Below are 21,088 nucleotides of genomic sequence, written 5' to 3'. Positions count from 1 at the left end.
GGAGCTGTCCATCATCTCGCTGTCTGAAGCCTCTTTAAAATGAAAAACCCTTTCATGTCACTGAACCAAGTTAATTGGCAATAAAAAAAAGGTCCTCGATGTTGATTTAATTAAAGGGTATGCTTGCCTTTTTTCTTTTTTCAAAGAAAAATTACGATGGGGGGGGGGGGGGGGAACCCAGCCACAATTGGCTGTACATAAAACAGAGGCAAAAAGAATAAATAAATCCATTATTGCATACCAAAGGCCTAAAACAGGTACAAAATGTCTCAATCCCGATAATTGAAGTTAATACGTTTCCTTCAGAGTTCCTTTAACTGCAGCCTTTAATGGAACTAATTTGTTGTGCGAGAACTCCACAAGAAAGAGCTCCAGCTATTCATCACCCTTCAGATGTTATTAACTACATTACCCAATTAAGCTGTCCCCCTTAGGCTTCATTTACTCAGTGACATTGGCTCGCGTGACCGGCTCTTATTAAGAGCACAGTGGAAAACGTGATATTCAACTGCCAAACACTTTCATTGCAGCCAATAAAAAAAGAAATGTTCGTGAAAGCAATCTGAACCACTTGATTGCACACTTTGTTTCTCTGTATGTTTGCGAGCTCTGGCACAAAACGCCCTTCTTAGAGTAAACTTCATTCACATCGTGAGATATCGCCGGAAGTTGTTGATTTTTATCAGGACAGACAGGTGGTCTGACCAATTTTTAAGCTCTCTTAAATCATTCAGACACACTCATACATGTTTGTTTTGTCAGCACAAAAGTACCACGCTGTTGAAGAAAGAAATATGTAAAGAAAATCTGAAAATGGTGGGTACAGCTGGCGGTCTTTCGCCAGCTGTAACCAGAGGAAACTGAAAGACAAACAAAAGATTATCTGAGCTTTATAATTTACCTCCAGTCTGGTCTGTGGAGCAGACATCACACAAAGGGAGCGCAAACACAAGCTCTGAACGCTGCTCCGCATTCCCAAGTTCCATTTAAGCACAAACAGGTGAAAATCAAAGTCATGTTTGGCCTGATTTCCCAAGACAGCCAGATATTGATAACTAATACATGAAACTTGGTGTTTCACATTCAGATCACTGACAGAGAACTTCATGGAAAATGGAAAAAATAGAGCAAAAGAGAATAGGATTATGTGTTAGTAAACAGATATAATGTAATTACAATCCATGTACGTACATTTAAAATAACACAAAGCGCTAAGAATGCACAAAGATTCACGGCAACAGGGGTCACTAATAGGCGGAATACGGTCCGGATCCGGACCCAGATGCCGTTGTATCTGGACCCTGGACCTATATACCGAAATTATTACATTTTGACGGAGCGCTTCTATTTTAACAGGCACAGCTTTTCCAGATTTTACGGCACTCCTTCAGCGGTCCAGGAAACACACCGACCAATTACATGCGTTGTAAATCATATCATGTGATGCCACTCAGCCAATCAAGTATCTGTATCGAGTGAGATACACACAGACGAGAGAGACTGGACGAGAGGCCGGACAGTTGGACTAGTAAGTACTGGAATACCTTAACCAGAGCCTTTAACCAAGAATGGACAGACTCATATCTTTAGTCTTCCCACGGGCAGTTAAAAAACCAGTATGCCTCATACGTTCAGAGGCCGTGATGATTATGAAAAGCGGCAATGTGAAGTGCCACTACGAAGCAAAGCCCAAATCTTTTGAGCAAATGTACCCACTCAAATCCAAAATGAAGGCACAGAAGACAAACCCAAGAGCCCATTATGATCAGAATGCTAATACATGTATTCACTGTCCAACAATGATGTTAACAGAAAGCAACAGGGCTGAAATAAATGACTTCATCTGTGGTTTCAATAACAATTCAATTGACCTTTCTTTCTTTATTTATGATCATATATATATATATATATATGTGATCATATATTAAACATATCCATTGTGTTGATGATTTGTTGCTATGATGGCTGTTGCGAGTCAGACATCTATAAACATGCATCATTCTTTTGTCCTGTTATTGCTCCGGTGACCCTGAGAGCTTTAACACATGCAAATAGACAAAACAAGAAGATGAAAAAAAAACAAACAAACAGTCATTCTGATTGCACCATTCAGATATGATTGCAGATATTTGCTTGCCTCTAGCGTTAGTCTTTCTAGCCAACCAATTCATCCTTCACTCGTTTTCCAACACCACTGATGGGGCTTCAGGAACGTATGCGCCACAAACCAGTCGCGTGTTCATCAGTTTTTAGTTCCATCACATTTACGTATGGTGTTTTCCGTGTTCTCTCCTTTTAGTATGTGTATAAAGCTCTCAGGGTCGCCATACCCACCGTCATTAGTCTTGCTTTCAGTGCTACTGGAGCTTTCCTCTTCCTGAAATGTACCGTACTGTACACCCACCCCCAACACTTCATACATCCGCAGTACTGTGTGTACCCTTCCGAGGTGTGATTTGTAATCCATGCATAATTAATCCAACTTTGGTGACACCCTAATATATTATTAGAAAATATATCCTTATGGTACCCTGAGGCAGAAAAAGAAATCCACTGTTTCATTTTTCATTGTGCTGTTAGAGCGAACAGGTGGTCCATCTATCGATTTCCCCATTTCACTCCCATGAAAGAGACCGTGCTTAGATTAATGTCAAGCTCGTGAGCCAAAGGCCGAGCAGCCGTGGTTTTTTTTTTTTTTTACATGGCCATGTTACAAAGACAGAGCAGCTCTATAATGCAGCTTTCTGATTTTTTTGTACCCATGTGTGAACGACATGTGTTTTCAAGCTTCCAAGCAGGTGGAATACACATTTAGAGTCTTTTTTTCCTCAGACCATAACAATAAACGCTTTATGTGGCGTTTTATAAGTAACTCAGGGCTGAATGTGACTCATTTGAAGTGGAGAGATAATTAGACAGCAGTTTGGAAAACAGTCTCTGTTTAGCAGAGACAGACAAGCGCTGGAGCTCAACCTCCAAGGTCATTCTGCTCAACTCTCGAAGAACAAAAGATATACCAAACAAAACAAAAGCCCACCTCTCTGCTGTGAAAGATCACCGGGTATGTCAAAGACAAACATTTATGAACATAAAATGTTGCTGCGCATGTGGTGTCGGATGTTATAGAATATTAAATATATCAAACTCTGTCAAGGCATAAATATGAAAATGCTACATCTCACAGGATGAAGTTTAATGGCCAACGGCTAGATCCCGCATAACCACGTTCCCTTCCAACCATTCATCATTTGATTTCCCTCCACCTTCTCATTCAGAGAGTGAAATAATACATCACGTTTGAGACATGCAGTCTAACCTATTGATAAAGAGAATCATTTTAAAAAGCAGACCTCCCACCCGGTGCTGCGTCTGCATATATGCCGCACATATACAGTGTGTCGTTCACAGGAAACATCTTTGCGGATATGTGGATGGAATATTCCTTTTTGTGCTTCCTGTAGCAGAGACTATGCATTTCCCATGAGGATATGACTGCTAGGTTGCCATGAGTGGCGGCCTTTTTTTTTGGGCCTATTTTTACTAATGCTGAAATTCCTTTGAACATCTCTCCATGGTGTCATTTACGAACCCTCAACCCCATCATACTGAATATCAAGTAAGTCCTGTGAGGGCTGTGTTAACAGATCAAATAGTACGAGAATAGGGTCACTCATCCTTTGAGTTCTGAAAAATAATCATTCTACCTTTGTATCCAAATGGCAGAGCTTTTGGTAATTAAAATGCCTTTATATTAGCAAGAAATACACGGATGCATGAGCAAAACGCTCTAAAGCAACCTTCTTTGTCTGATGTAGCCCTTTCTATGTTCCAAATCGTGTTCTTTAAAATGGATTTAAACCGATGGTTCTTTAATCCTATTAGTGTATAAACATGGATAGGATTATTATATGTTTTTATACTGTAATCCTGTCATTGTCTTGATCCCTTTCTTTGTTTCAACAGGTTTGGTCAAGGTTTGCATTTACACTGTATCCTGTACCCCTTACCTTTAGCCGTATATTTCAACATTTCTACTTCGTTGTAAACTAGTTTTTATGCACTCTCAATTGTAGCACCAAGCGTTCAGGTCTTACAGCTGACTGAGATTGGTTGAATTGGTGTTTCCTGTGCAGTTACAACAAGAAACATCAAAACAATATCTAATCCTATTTATGTTTTTATTTTCCTCATATACACACACATTCGTGGACATATTTCGATTTCTTTTTTTTTAATATCCTTATTTTTACTATTTTCTTCCTTTCGTTAGTAGCTAAGCTACTTCACAATGTTTCCTCGTTGGCTTATGTTTCCTATTTAAAGAGAGCTTCATCCTTTTAAACTACGAGCACATTAACCTTGGAGGAATCCATGTTCTTTGACAGAGAGGCTGATACAAAAACTTTGGACTACACACAAAAACATGCAAAACTACAAATATATATATATTGCATTTATAAATGATGAATCCTAAGGGCATTATTCTCTTCTTCTTGCTAGGCTGGTTTTTCTAACGGCTGCCTAAATTGGTCATTAAAGAGAATCTCATTGTCTTATTTAGAAGCACGCCATCAAAGGAGCCGTACGCACAACAGCTTTATAATGGCTGTATATAATCCGGTGCCCTTTAACACTACCGGTACATTGAACACAAAGTGATGTGGCAAAAATAAATCTAATTACTCAGCCTTTCAGCATCAAAAGCTGTGCTTGTATAGAGGGCTCCAAAGAACAGGGCCAAGAAATAAACACAGGAGGACTCTAGCTGTGTGTTTGGAGATAGGACACACTAACAGCCATTTCCTGTTTTCATACACTGTTATATTTACACTAATTATTAGTGTTTGACAATAGAGGGGATAAAAAAAAACATTTTGTATAACCCCACAAAATGTAAGAGTGAGACACATTTGCTAATCCATTTTAGATGATGGCATTGTAAATCATAAACATTTGAAAGGCACTAATAACCAATTCTCTGCACCACACAGAAATAGGATTTCTGCTTTAATCCAGGAGCCAGAATAAATAATACCAAAAGGTTTCAGACTTAATACCCTTTATATCTGTGCTACAAGAGAGGATGATAATTTAGTTTCCGCTTTCCTTTATTACTTCTGCAGTCTGTTCTTCCTTTGTCTCTTTTGTCTGCCGTTTGTCTTTTGACACTAATGGCATTGACAAATGTGTTGCGACCTTGTGTGCAAAAAGCACTTTTAGAGCGAGAAAAGTACAAACTTCTGCTTCATTGTTCATCTTATTTAGACTCTACTCTAGAAAACTGTACTTTTCCTCGACGTCTTTTAACTCTGCTTTCATTGATGACATTTTTCATATTTTCTATTGTAAATGATCCGATTGTGACAGTGGTTCAAAAGATGTTACGTAGAAAGATGTTATTGTTGTATTGATTAACAACTGACCAGTAACAGCGGAAAGTATTTTAAAGAATAGAAGCCATTTAGTTTGTTTTTTGTTTAATGTCCGTTTCTTGTACTGCTTTTAATTTCTTAGTCTTAAGGTTTTAAAGGGGTTCTCCAGTCATTTTATATGGATTTTTCATATAGAGTTAGGGAACTCACGAAAAAATATTAATAAAAAAGGTCAGAATCAAAGCAGAGGCTGAGATAGTCATAGTCTCTAGTCTGGGTTAAGTATCAGGAATGCTGGATTCTACGCTTCCCATAATGCAACTCAAGTTCATATGTTTGAGAGATAACTGAGATAACCCCTGATGGTCCATTTCACCATCCTTTGGAAGCCAGCGTTTACCTAAAAATAGCTTTTGATCACACTGAATTGGGTTTTCTTCAACGATCAGCTCTCAGTCCAGTGGTGCTTCTTGGAGACGAGGTATACTCAATTTTAGAAGCATCAATGTGCTGCCTCACATCTGTACTTGGCTCCAATATTCAATATGGACCCTCGTGGCCCCAAATTGCACATTTATCAAAGTGGATTGTGGTGAAAGGACGCTTTACCTCTACAGGAAACCTTCTGCCATTTATGCTGTGTTCTGAGCCTGCTGATCCATTACTATGGCCCCAGTGAAACTCCATCTTCTCAGCCTTAAAACGCCCGGGCAGTCCAGCACCTCTTACAAAGTAGTCATCCTTCAGGAGAACAGCAACTGGAGACAAACACAAAAACATGGAATCAAACAAAGAAGGAAAATTGAGTACACTCACGGCAGCAGAAGGCAGATAGTCAAAGATGTGATTCCACGGAAGCTCAGAGCGGTGGAGGCTGCTCATGTTCTTTGTTATCCGTTATCTCAATATCACAACTTAATCCTTATTATCTAAACTCTCATCTGTTTTTTTTCCTGTAACGACAACTCAATTATCGCATGATCTCAAAAATAACACATTTCAACTCTGTGGTGTTCATATTTGTTCTATAAGCTTTTGATCCAGAGACGATGAACTTTGTTATCTCCAAATATCAAACATAATCTGTTTTCTATGATAACACGACACAATGCCATTTCTACCTGCTTCAGACACCGATTCATTTGTTTATCAGTCATAGTCTCTCCCTGTGACGTCGTCAGTATGAACCAACAACTTGGCGAAGATTGTAGACTCGCTCCGATTTGATTTAGTGTTTAATGTGTTTAACTCCACATTTCCTCTGCTACTTCAATGTTCTAGATGATATTGTTATGTTGAATACGCTGCCTTGAACACAGACTTGGTTTTGTTTTGAAATTACGACACAGAATATATAGTTTAATCAGGACAAAGAGCTAAGAAAATCACAAAGGATCTTGACTCAGTGGGATGGAAGAGCAGCAAGAGGGAAGCTTTGCTACCTGGCAACCCACAGCCTGATAGGATTTGTTTCTGTACGTGGAGGAATCATCATTGCTATAGGTACAAAGTCATTGTTGGACACTCTTAACAATGACGCCACTGATGTGCCAACGCCAGCCTCTTGCAGTAGCCTTGACGTCCCATTGGTTGACTGTGGTGAACAGCTATAGGCAAAGCGACTATCTCTAATGGAATTCCCCTGCTTCGTTATCTTCTTCCACCGGCTAGCTTTGTGTCAGGCTGTAATGACGTTGCTTCAGCTGTAGAATAGCAATCATTTTAAAAATGTCTGGAATTCAAGGTTACTGCCAGTTTCTGCATCATGAAGGTTTGACATTCTGTTCCAGAAGATCTTGTAATCCAGATCTTGTAATTAGGTGTTTATTGCAGCATGTATTTATGCTGTGCCACTATCAGTCATGGTAATTAATGTCCCATGAATGCATTGTAAAAGTGTTTACAGTAACTGAGTTTCATTACTGTACACAGAAGAATATGGCTTTAAAAATATGACTGCAAGAGTTTAACAATATTTTATGACATTTCATTCATCAGTGATTTGCTAAATCATTTTTGAAAGGGTAAATATACAGTAAGTATAACAGTTCAGGCCTTTGAGATCTCAAAACAGGCTGTGATGAAAGTATTATGTTGCGCAATTCTGTGGAATTTAATGTTCAATAATGGTTTGGTCTCAAATCTTATCTAAACTGTGAAACCAAAAAATATATAAATTCCTTTTAAGCTTGCTATTACTATTAGGTTATTCACGTAGGCTGTGAGGTTGCTAGTATTTAAACTAGACTTTTTATAATCCAATATTCCCTTACCTATCAAACGCCTGAGATTCAGGAAGTGAAGCAAAACTGCCTGAGAAATAATTCTCTAACCTCAGTATCCTCAAATATTACAACTTTTGCTAAATATTGGGGTTTGCTTGAAGAGAGCAGACCGTATCAAACAGCATAATCACAGAGGGAATGACACCACCGCTTTGCATGTTGTTCCTATCTGCCAAAAAAGGTCCATTAAGTCCAAAATGTCTAATTTCGGATGAGAAATGTATCAATGTTACTAGCTTGAGCACTTTTAAAATCATGCAGTGGCTTCTGAGAGGAGTTTTTAAGGGTCATAACATTTTCACAATTTTTAAAGTGGGACATGTAATCCGCCTCCTGAGGTTAAAACACACATTACTGCTCTTATGATATTTTTACATGACAACAGCAATTTGGATTCCCCTTAAAAGTTCAGCCTGTCTGCTTCTCATGGAAGCCTACGTTTGTGAATTCACTCCGCGGTGTCCTGAAAGGGCGAGTTTAAGCTCCATTAGTTCTTCAGTTTTCTATGACATCCAAAACACAACCATGACGAGGCATATTACCATCCTTCTGCTGTCCTGGCTGAGGTTACTTGTTAATGTATTTATAGACCTGTACCACGTCTACATTAGACATCATTAGCGAGAGGAGCACCATTGCTCTGTCGGTTGATTCCCCCTCGTTACAAGCAAAGTGAATAAAGGACAACCCACTTTTAATCACATCACACAAAGCAAACCACGAGTATGAGCGTTGGTACGAGCAAACAGACTCTGTGCAGAGGGAATGGATGACATCAAGATAAGTGAAACAGATCTCCATGCAGTGATTACCAGCAGGAAGAATCAAGTGTGAGATCCAGAGAAGAGGACGAGAGAGAAGCGGAGATCTGAAGAGAGGAGAACCTTGAGTGATGGAGGATGAGCTGAGCTGAGCCCCTCTTGTGAGGCAAGAAAGAATCTGCCAGCAGTATTAATGTGCCAGTGATGCTTAAGCTGGCCCACAGTATGAAGGAACACGTCTCAGATGGAGGAGATTTCTCAGACTAAAAGCATCAGGTCAGAGGGAAAATCAGTCTGTATGCGAAATAACTACCCATGACATGATCATGATTGAGCAACTCATTTGCAAAACACATACATATTCACAAGGATGGCAATAAATCCCTGTTTTTCTGTTGTTGAGTTTGTGTAATCCTGTCTGCAGCACAAGGAAAGTCAAGGAAAGGGGATACTGGCTGGTCATGAGAGTTTCATTAGAAATGCTGCCTTGGGTGTGTTTGAACCCTCCAACAGCAGAGCAGGAATTAGAAGCTAAGCCAAAAAGACCTTGAATCACATCCAGTGAGAGACGGGGAGTGCGTGTGAAAGTAAATCCTTGATCAATGCAAATGTCTCTTGGGCCTTCCCATTTCATGAATTTGGTGGAGAGTTGTTTGAAATTTCACTGAGAAATGTTTTGTTGAGGAACACTGCTTGAATGGCGGAAAGTCAGCTCAATCTCAAAGCAGGTCACGGCACAAGGGAACCTTGTGAAATCAATCTCGATGAACTTCTAAGATCTATTCACTCAGTTCTTAATTACAACATTGACTTTTAAATAGAATGAAGGATGATAAAGCCCCTCTGTGCAGGATTTGAACATTTGGACTTCAGCAGCCCCTAGTGGCTGCATTCAAAAAATAAAAAAAATAAACAGGGTCGGGGTTTTTCCTGATTCACAATTGGCCTTATAAGCATGAAGCAAGATAGGACGCATAATTGGTCCATATGCAGTAAAGGCAATTAATCTGTGTTACCATATGTGACAGAAATCTATACAAATAGCTGGACAGCCTGACTATGGATGGTAAATAGAGAGTAAACACTACCATTAAAGGAACAACGTGCCGCCTTCAGGGGAACTATTGATGGAAATGGAATATAATATTCTGGAGTATGTTCATATAGGGAGCGAGTCCTCTTCAAAGAGCCGGCCATCATGTCTCTAGAGCGGACAAACCAATCACTGCCTCTGGATAGGGCCATCCTTTTCAAGTGTGTGTATCGGCCATCGTAGTTCCGCTACACGCTTGGCAAACCTTGCACTTTTAAAACGACAACAAAAAAAAGCATGAGGAAAACAAAAAAACTCAAATAAAAAGTCAGTTATGACAGTTTTAAATCCAAAGTGTCATAAAATGTTGATAAAGCCAGCTGGATCGCACTGGTACGGGCAATGTTTACTGCTCACATATACATGTAAAATGGTCATACTCCTATGCACATCTGACTGAATGAGACTTAACATTTGGGAGTAGAAGCGTCCCCCTTCATCGCTCTGTTGTAGCAGTCCATGTAAACAAATGGCAGAGGAAGCCAGGAAAAAGCAGTCCTAGTCTCATGACAATGTTCTGTACATGAATGGACAAAGAGGTATATGATGTGTGCAACACTGCAGCTAAGATGAGAGGACACACTGCATGGCTGAATTGTCATGATACAAAATGCTAAAAGCCATGATCAAAGTAGAAGTTAGAGTGTCACTAAAGGGCCTCTGCTTGACTCCCGAGGACCACAGCGCTGTGACAGTTACACGAGGACAACAATGGGCTTGGATACACTCGGCCATGTTTGACGTCATCTTTAACAACTTCAGTGCAATTCAACAACAAAAGATTGTCAAGGACAGTGCATGAACAAAGATTGTAGACCGGGGCATACGCGGTGTACCAAGGATGCAAGACCACTCCGAAGGCCAGAGATTCATTTGAGGAGGACGCATCATATTCAAAACATCGAAACTGTCTTCAAACGACACGAAGGGCAAATATCTATTCGGATCAATAACTTAACTCCAAAACATGTTGGCTAGTTCATGAACACATTCATCCACATTTCAAGGGATGAAGACGATCAAATGCAGCCCTGAAAATAAATGCTAATGAGAGTTAACCACCGCTTTCTGAACTGCGGCTTTTAGGCTTTGGTAGAGATGAGCGTCAGCTAACCAATTATTGAACAGAGCCAACAAGCTGTGATATGATTTATCCATCTATCCATCCATCCATCATTGAACTGTCCAAATATTTAGAATCTTTAAATGATATTTAGAAATGTTAAGTATTTTAAACATTATATTCTGAAGTGCATTCACGTTGACAATGTAATAGTAATAATTTAAAAAAAAGAAGTCAATGAGCAATTAAGCAATGTCATGTCATTTCCAAAAGGGCAGTATGGCAAACTATATAGTTTAATAAACAAAATGAAAGTTATCTCATTGAGGGAAACATCAATTTCACAATACTGTGAGGTGAATTAGCTAAATATTAAGTTGGCGTCTTCTAAACAGTGAACGCAGAATAATGTTTTGTGGTAACATTGTTCCATTTTCCTGATTTGCACAGTGCTTAGCCATCTAAAATTCCCTCTGTACTGTTTGTGCCCAAAATTTACAGCCAGCCGTGTTATTTCCATCTTTGTAAATAAGCAGCCCGCAGCATCGCTCGGCTGTCCCAGCGGTCTTAGTTGTCATGGAGGCTAACAACTCTCATTATGATCAAACGCAAAAGATGAAACTACACTCGGAGAGAAACAGTGCCAGAAGCAGAGGAGATCAATTAAGTTGACGATTTCCACACCAATGGTCCGCGGATTAGCTGATTGAAAAATAAAATAGTGGCAATGGTTTGAAGTAGCAGTTTATCACGTTAGCTTCAAAATGCTTCTGTGAACAAGGCATGCCTGCTGATACCGAGAGGATGGGAGGAGGAAAGGAGAGCAGCAGGCAGAACAACACAGGCAATAATAAAACACGGATAGATTGACTAGAATCATTTCAGATACTTCAAATGCAAAGTGGTGATATGGATACCGTTTTTTATCACTGTGTATATATGTTTCTTATATTGTCAGTATATATTGTACAATGGTAAACTAACTAACTGAACATTCAGCTGTTTATGGAAAAATAAATGACCACTTATAATGTCTGCTTTTGGTTAATCCAGTCAAAATTAAGGTTCATAAAAGTGATGCAAAAATCCTTTAAATCCGATATTGGCATAAGGCTTTCCTGCTAAATGATCTAGTAACACTGCTTGCAATGCTCTAACACAGGGGTACTCAATTGAATTTCAACGAGGTCCAGTTAGAGAGATTTCCTCACGCAAAGGTCCGGAACATCACAGTAATGTCCAACTCGCGCTATGATTTAGTCCCACATACTGAATTAGCCAACAGTTGTATCAACCTCTGCATGCCGTCAACAACCGATTATCAACTCAAATAAAGAAAGCTCAATTGAATAATATCTCAACAATATTTATTGTCAGATTTCAAATTGAACTGGATGAATTATAAACAATACATTAACTAATAATAAGTCAATGTTCTTCTCTCGTTTCAAGTAAAATACGGGATGCATTTAAGATTAAGATTACATACTTTACATAACGATTTAGAAAAATGTCCTCTTAAAATAAAGTACTTAATTTCAGAAAGATTAATTGAACCGACTCGCCCTGCAGCTTTAAATTCAGTTCATTCAGGGTGAAGCGATGTCAACCAAGAAAACCATATTATATTTTTCTCATCTTGTAAAAGGAGAAATTTGTATGCAGGGACTTTATCTGTGGTTATTGAAACCACTTGTTTCAGCTCTATTCCTCTCTGTTAACGTCATTCATTGTTAGACAGTGAATTATTGTGTTAGCATTCTGATCATATTGGGCTCTCAGATTGTTTATCTTATGTGCCTTCATTTCGGATTTGAGTGGGTACATTTGCTCAAAAGATTTGTGCTATATTGCCCAACTCTACGCTGGTATTTGAAGTTTCACCAACAAAAAAATCATAACCGTACAAAGAAATCTGAATTTTGGTATTATTATGTTAATGTGAAATGTGATTTAGGGACAAAACTAGTCTGTAACTAAATCTGTGGTGCCGACCTGTCTTTCCAGTGTTTTTCATGGTGGTCTGGTTGGAGGACTCAGCGTTGAACTTGTCAAGCACCAGCTCCTGGTACTCCTCCGAAACCGAAGCTTGTTCATCTGCAATGTCCACAGGTGATTGGTTCCTCGCAGCACATTCTGCGTATGAGGCAGCCCAGCTTTGAGGTCCATGGCTTCCTGCAAAAATAGAAGAAGCAAGAGCTTATGAAAAATGTAGACTAGCCCACAGAATTCCCTTTTGTCTAAAGATTGTAGCTATGACACACACACACACAAAGTTAGAACCACTGTGACAAGATTACTGCTACAGCAGCTCCCAGGTTTCAATATGCCCTTAACGGAAATTGAGAGAAAGACGACAATGATTCTTTTATATTCATTCAGCTGCAGTGGCCTCGAAACCCCTCCAACAGCTGGGAAAACATGTAAACACAATGGAAATTCATTATCTGGCTACAGGCAATTCCAGCGTTAATTGTCCATATATGATATAAATATCCAAATGAGGCAGATTCTACAGTGATACACAGACTAAAACCGAGCCTAGAATGGGTACAGAGTCAATGTGGGTCTATGCCTCGAATAGGTTTAAGAAAACATTACACCAAATAGGCTATTCAATAGAAAACACTCCAATTTAACAATAAATGTGCAGTGTGTGCTGCAAACAAACTTCCTGTTGAATCCCCATTCACTGTCTGCTCTTTTAATCCTCTATCCCCTACAGTGGCGCTTCTACAAAGGAATAATCCACAACCGACAGGGGTCCCCTTGATCTCTTCTCGGGTACAATGGGCCAATGCAACAACAAAAGCTGAGGGATCAGGGGAACAAGGAAGCATGCATGGATTTTAACTTTTCTGGGTTAACACAATATTCATGATCCTGTTCCCTGCAGATACAGGGCAACTTGGCTCCTGGCTCATTGCAACGATATGAGAACCCCTCTTTACTAAAACACCCTGGATAAAGGGTGTCATTATGTCTTGTAATGCATAGGAACACCTTGCAGCCAAAGACACTGCACTCGAGACCCTCGAAAAGACAGCGCCAATCAGGATTATTTTTGAAATATCCAATGTTTTACCACGTCAGCCAGTGAGCGACCATAAACATGCATCGTGGGCAGTGCAGACACACATTCATCTCTCCGATGAATATGGCGCTTTGTGAGGAAAAGACTGCACTAAACACTGTTAAGCGCTTGGAAATGTGTCAGATGTGTCCAGTGACGGGTAAATTAAGATCCAATTGTCATCTAAACACCACAACATTATTGGCTAGTGGGGTCTGGGTTGCTATTGAATGTTGGAATAGGTTTGAGCTGCATTTCTAACTAATAAATGCATAAGCCAGCGGGATTACATTTGTCAGTCATGGCTTTAGCCTCACCAATATGTCTGTTCCAGAGCAACTCCTCATATTTGATATCCTTAAACAGAGCCCATTAGGAATGCAATTCTATTATTATAAGGCAAGAGAAAGCTGCTCGCCAATCATAAATACAAAGAAGATACTAGATATGAATCTAGTATCTTCTATTCCATTTGAGTTGTGCGCCATAACCTTGCCATCAACATAGAAGCTGTCAGAGGCTCAATTAAACTCAATTAGCTCCACTAAATAATACACTGATTAAAAAGGTTAAAGCTTTGTGAGGCAATATTTTTTTTATATCATCACTAAAGCAAATTACTCCCTATAATTTAAAAGCCTCGCTAGCAAGGCCAGTCTCATTGAGAATCGACAACACAATCAATATGGGAGCGCTGAAGAAAAAAGTTGGAGATCTAACAAATGCCCAGTCTATGGCTGGAGCCATAGAGCTGCACCAGTAAATCAAGGCCAATACTGTATATTGGCGGATGTCAGCTTATTGCAGATATATTGGTGTCGGTGTATACATGCTTGCCGCTGACTCTGATTAACAAGAAACTGCAGGACAGAAAGAATTCAAGTAGGTTTGATTAATATAGAAATATTGTCATCATTACATAGATCGTCCACACTGACAGGTACATCTTTCAACTACACAAAGGAAGACTGTTGTTTAAGTTATGAGTTTGTATTTTTTAAATATTACTTTTGGCCTGTGTATTGGATTTTCTAAACTCCGAAACGTCCGTATTGGTATCAGAATTCGACCATCTGTCGGACTGTAATATGTATTGATCAGCGATGGCGTTTGTGAGACAAGCTGTATTAGTTCACTTGTAAACCCACACAGCTGGACTAGTTTTCAGCGTACATTTCTGAATTTTTCTAGGACAAGAAATGGAGCTAAGACGGTGTAGGGTTGGTTGTATATTTATGTGGTACACACTTGAGGCAGTTATGCAATTGGTTATGACTTACTTGCTTTCATCCCATTTGAGTTCGCAGGAAATACATATTCTCTTTGGCAGGCCTGTGTGAAGCACCGTGCCTTCAGTTGCTTTGAATATTTACCATTCCCTTAACCGACAAAGTGTGCTATGTGGGCTACCAACAATAAAAAACACTGAGAACTATTCAGGCTCTCCAGGTGCCCATTTCAACACCCATTTCTTTCATTCCTTTATTCTCCTTTTAAGTGAATTGTGACAAGTTACAAAGAACATTTAATGATGCTACCGAGATATAAAGCGCATAAAATGTTTATACCTCACAATAACAAAAAATTCCATTAGTCAGATGGAATTTTGGTCAATGGTGTTGAGACAGGTTTGGTGTTGACTCAAAACATTAAAGGAAGTTATAAAAGAAACAGCCCTGGATTTATTGCTGGCATACAAACAAATAAATATCTTTAACATGTCAATATGTTATCACATCAGGACCACAGGGTGTAATAAGTAAAGTGCACCGAACCCACTAAAATGTTTCACAGGCCACTTTTATTCAGAGTGTAACTCAAGAAAAGTGTAATCTTTTGCTAATTTTCCATTAAAAAACACATTACACCCCATTTACTGCCAGAGAGATAATTCTGCCTTTAAAGAAGGAAAAGGGAGGAGCAGCGGTAAAATCAGATAAGTGAGGGTTGCACGGCAGTCGATTAATCTGTCTCATTGCCATCCATCAGAATGGCTATAATCCTGGTGGGTAAGCCTTTCCCACTGCAGCCCTTCCACTCTATATGGCCGAGGTGAACAAATAAAAAAAAAAAAAAAAAAAAAGCACATCTTTAAAAATATTGTAGATTGATTTATCTAAAACATTACCCGCCACATTTGCAACTACATTCAGCATATGGCTGTGAGAGAACCGCTCATACACACCGGGCTGTACGACACACTTACTCTAATGAAAATATTTATAGTGGCAATCAGGTAATTCATGCGGTATGCTGATCGTTTTATATACTTCTGATGGACAAAGATGAGCGAGTTACACGGATGTTACAGCTCACCTTCCAGGAATATGAGAACATTTAGCCAAATTTATCTGTAACCATCAACGCAGAGGAAACTGATGAATCTGATCACCACAATACAACAGCCCTGCACCAAATCTGTGAACCTGAGGTTGTGGTTATTTCTGAGGATTTGTGCTCCCATGTTGGATTGTATTATAGAGTTTTGCTGTTACGTGTGGTCTGTGTTAATTTGTCTTTGAAATAAATGTAACTTGCTTCATGATAACAATCAGATGTGTATTTGCACCCCAGGGTGCAACGATCGGAGAGCAATGCTAGGACTCTGATGGACATCGGTGCCTAAATAAACAGCAGACCGATTAATCTGGTCAACTGTTTACAACAAGCAGGGACAACTTCGAATTGCAAGAGATTAGAGAAAAGTGGCTAATTTGCATCGTCTGGTGCATTTGCAGTATGTACAGACAATACCTGTTTACCATATGTAACTATATTATAGGCTTCGCATTACCTCAAAGAAATTCAGCAAATGTAGCAGCACCACAACAAGCATCCAGCCGGTTACACAGTACACAACATACGGAGATATATAGCCAAGATGGCTAAACGCCCATAAGCCTGGTATTTACCCCATGTTAACAAAAGTCATAGTTCTCAGACTGCCTTTACCAGTTTCAAAACGTTCTGCACCCTTTAAGGTGTTTCGATCCGTTGCAGCACAGGTTCAATGACAAACCATCTCCATCAATATTTTGACTGATTCAATCATACCTCCATTCAGTTATTTATTATCTATGCTGGAAGTAAGATACGTGATGTTTTTACAGTCCATACCGTTTGTTAATCCGACCCGTTCCGAGCACACTTCTGTGTGACGTGACGCCACTCTCATTTTAAGTAAAACGGGCACATGTTTCTCTCAATCTGGCACTTTCAGTTCCAGGCGTCATCCCATTAACCTTGGGATAAACAGCCGTGCCTGTGCTACCATGGCAATGCTGACAGAATGGCAATTGCCTTGTCATTTCCGTTTTGTCCCACTGAGAGAAAGCATCCATGCTGTATGCCGCCTGGCAGACCTTCTTCCAGGATTGGCACACTAGCACTTGCGAAAATCTACGCTGATCAGTCCATATGTGTGAGTGGCACTGACAACATAACACGGCCAGCAGATATAAGACACAGTATGGGCAGCAGTGAAAGGGGTCACAACAGCTGGAGCAGTGTTAAGCGAGGTCAAAGCATTGTGTATGCTGCAGAATCCCTGAAGAAGGAGCATCGGAGCAACATTTTGAACAACATTCCTGCTGTTAGCTTCAATATGCTGCTAACACTCCAGATGGTGGAGACACAGGCTTTGTAGCAGCGGTATCGAGTGTCCAAGTTGGACAACTGATGAGCTGAGGGCTTGTGCAATGTGGGGCAGGCCAGAATAGTCACCCAAGTCTCAATTTTGGTTTTCCATCAAAGTTGAATGGAAGCTAATGGGGTAAACCTGGCAGCTTGTTTACGACCTGTACGATCATCGGACTGCTCGCATTTGTTGCCCTGTTGGACCCATTTTTAACGATGTCACCGTGTTTTGAGATCCAAGCAGTTCATTTGGTGACTACGATGACATGATTGATGGCTGATGGTATGAAAATGAAACCTTGTGCAGTAATCAGAAATACTATCTTTGAATTTGTCGGAAATCCCTTTTGTCAAAATGAGAACCCTCTCTACAATACGTATGGCAAACATGGACCATTTGGTGCTGCAAAATATTTATTTAAATACATAATCTTTTTTTTATCTAAATTTTGAATGATTGACACCGAGATATTTCAGTCTGGACCAAAGTGTTGGACCAACGGCCTGACAGACAGACGGAAATTGCTTTCCTTATAGTCATGCTGCTGGCATGGCAGGGCTTTGTCCTTTTTTTCTCAGATAAGCTGAAGAAATTCATAAGCATTGTGCCTCAAACCTATCCGTTTCCATTACTAAGATACTCCAGATACATATTCCTACATCTATTCACAGATGTATAGACTAATTTAATATTTTTCACAATGCATGGCGCCTTTACTGGATTATGTGGAGAGCATTCAGAATGAACTCTGAGGCATGGTTACTAACGTCAGTCCTGACTACTGTAAACTCCAATAACGGAGCTCCTTTGCACAAAACAAACCGACAGACTTCGTCCCGCAGTCTCCGTGTCCCGCAGATCTCTTTACATGCTTCCTGGCAGCTCTGTGACCTAATGGCTGGTATGTGATGAGGGAAAGGGAGAGAGCTCAGCTCACAGCTGAATGGACTGTGAGGAGAAAAGAGCAGACTCGGCCTACTGAACGATGCCGTTTTTGAGAGCGAAACATACAGACTCCCAACCACACGGCATGTAAGCAACCAGAGATGGGTATAGTTCACAAATCCAATCACTAGCTCATAGGTTCATCATTTCTAGGACTCGTTATCGCCTTAGATGGGGCTCAGGCTAACTTCTATTTTCTGTGCCATGTGGGATTGTGGCTTTCATTTTCAGATAGACAAGAATAAGAGACTGCGTGCAACCACAATCAAAGTGAGGAAAATCGTCCTGGCAAAATTGGGCCAGCCAATTTTGGTGACTGACTGTTTCCGACAGTAAATGAGGTCACGCTGCCAAAACTACAAACTATTACGCCAGAAGTGTCACATGTGACTGAAAACCAGTTTGAGTCTTTCATTGCTGCCTTTACTTTACTCTTCAACAACTGAAATCTTTCTGAAATTTTTATTGATAAAGTTAAACACGCCCACAAAGTCTTACTGCGAGAAACAGAGGAAACTTTCAGGTGAAGGAGAGAATGTTTATGGAAGTAAATCATCAATTGTAACAGTTCGCCCTTGTCTCCTCATAGAGAACTGTACTTTCACAGGATTGTATTGTTCGATTCCTTTACTGGCCCATATGCTTAAGACGACTTAATTATCAGTGAACCATGAAGGTAAAAAAAAAAAGATAATGCTCTCAGTGGGCGTTGGAAGGCTCTGAATTCTTATCAAGGAATTACAGAAGGTGAAAATAATTGCAGTCCTCGGTGCTTTTGAAAGCTTTTTCTCAACATTGTCTGACATCCACTTCTCAGAGATCTGAAAGAAGAGGTGCTCCATCAGCGCAGTTTGCAAGGATGAAAAAAAGGAATCTGTGGTCACCACGGGGGCACAAAGTGATGCATGAGTGAGTCTTCAGTTACACATCACCAAATTAGAGGTGCGTTTGTTTGACCTTGTCTTTCTGTCATCCGCTGGTTTACCTACTTTTGTGTCAGTATCTCTGCAATGAAGTGAATGAACACGGAGGCAGGCACACCAGAACTATTCCCTTTGTGTTCATTCACTTCATTGCAGAGATACTGACACAAAAGTAGGTAAACCAGCGGATTTGATGATTAAGATGGAATGAGCTGGAATCAAGGTTTTTATTTTTGGAGCTTCCCAACAAAAGCCCCAGACAGAGGCAGATGAGCGTTGGCTTGGAGCTTGTTGTTCAAAGACACGAGCGGATAAACGTATATATCTGACCTGTCGGGGTGGTTGACATGTGTTGAGGGCAAATTTGGGGGAGGGGTCGCCAGTTAGTAATCCAAAAAAGGAAGTCGACACTAATGGCTAAATTCAAAGCACTTTATTTAACAAAAGGATGGAATATTTTGTTTTATTTTGTTGTATTGAGCACTTTTTTTGATGAAAAAAAATAGTTGCATTTTGTGTTTGATCAAATTCGCTCATCAAATTGTATCTGAAGCACTCTTAAAATTGTATCCATCCACCGCATTAACACACTTTATTCTGATGACAAAATGTGGTTGAATCATTAAACACAGAATTCATTGATTCAAATTAAAACGGAAAACACCGAAATTTATGAAACAATTAAAACAGATTGTGGAAAAAGTAAGACGGATTCCATAGGGCTGTACACATGACTCCTAGATTCAGTCAAAGGGAATGTCAACATCTTTGGGACAGAACATGATGTTACAGCAGAGCTGCTCCCACATCTGGACCCACACATCTGCACACATTATTGATAAGGTAGCAGAATCTGCACACACATTGATTAACGACTAAAACCGTTTCCAGATATCAAATTGAGCCATTACTTTTTTCTTAACCACAAGACATGTAAAAGGAAAATTAACTAAGTGCACTTCCCGACTATTTCTGCTGAAAGTGCTTTATTTTTTTAAGTTGAAAAAAAAATGAATTCAGTTGAAAATTTAAGAAAATAAACTGATTTTATCCGTCAAACTCTTCAACCTCCTTCCTTATTAGACCTTTCACAACACTATACCATCTGATAAATATGATGAATACCAGCCCCATACAGTAATAATAACTTTCCATTGTTGTATCCAGAACCATTATAGTAGCTTCCTTGGAGTTACTGCAAGACACCTGCTGTGACAGGTGATTAAAGGTCTGGCTGCTCTGGGAGATAGTGGACACGAGGTTCAGATAAGGTAACTACTTTCCCCCAAAGTGTAATGCTAACACCAACATAAAAAGCAGACAAGATCCTATGAATCATCAAATCCAAATGGATCATCAATAATCCTCTGTTATCTCAACAATCAGAATGAAACTCCACAAGAGTCATTTTGAAGCTGATGCTGCGGGTCACTTACTGACCCCTGTTACATAAGTTCAGATTGCTTCTTATACAACAGGGAGTCAGTTCGTTTAGATGTTGGTGTAGAGACTGATATGATAAGACACAAGTGTTGTTAACCGATTCGGGCCTTTATAGTATCAGTCAGATTTCCAGGCCTCCGACTAGTTCCTGGGGTGATCCGAAGTGGTACTTCACTTGGCCTCTATAGATATTCATCTGCTTTATTGGTCCAGAAGATCTGCATTTCATCAGAAATTGGTACAAGCTCCCACGACTCAACCACAAAGGATCAGAAGAGCAGAGTGGTCGTCTCAATAAAGGCAATAAAGCAAACCAGTGTCAAGAAAGATCTTCTCTACTTCTCTCCAGCATTTCACAGCAATCTAATGGCCAATTAGCAGGACTGGAGCCAAATGTTTTAGAAAAAGAAGTGGAGGTTAAATGTCTAATCTCCAGAGAAGTAATAATCACAACCTAGAGTGTGATGAGGTCGTATCGTGGATTTGTGGTGGG

At 39.8% G+C, this 21,088-nt stretch overlaps 1 protein-coding gene across 1 annotated transcript in view; it reads right to left on the bottom strand.

Moving 5' to 3' along the window:
• Nucleotides 1–21,088, bottom strand: part of ca16b (carbonic anhydrase XVI b) — a 91,161-nt gene that overhangs the window by 33,073 nt on the left and 37,000 nt on the right. The window contains exons 3-4 of the mRNA XM_031852242.1: nucleotides 12,570–12,749; nucleotides 5,982–6,130 (exon numbers count right to left, since the gene is read on the bottom strand). Of these exons, the coding sequence (XP_031708102.1) occupies nucleotides 5,982–6,130; nucleotides 12,570–12,749 (329 nt within the window). The remainder of the gene's footprint in view (nucleotides 1–5,981; nucleotides 6,131–12,569; nucleotides 12,750–21,088) is intronic.

Source organism: Anarrhichthys ocellatus, unplaced genomic scaffold (assembly GCF_004355925.1).
Source record: "Anarrhichthys ocellatus isolate YVR2014 unplaced genomic scaffold, GSC_Weel_1.0 scaffold1, whole genome shotgun sequence".
NCBI lineage: Eukaryota > Metazoa > Chordata > Actinopteri > Perciformes > Anarhichadidae > Anarrhichthys > Anarrhichthys ocellatus.
The sequence above is the reverse complement of the archived record's forward strand: the minus strand, read 5'-3'. Positions and strand labels throughout refer to the sequence as shown.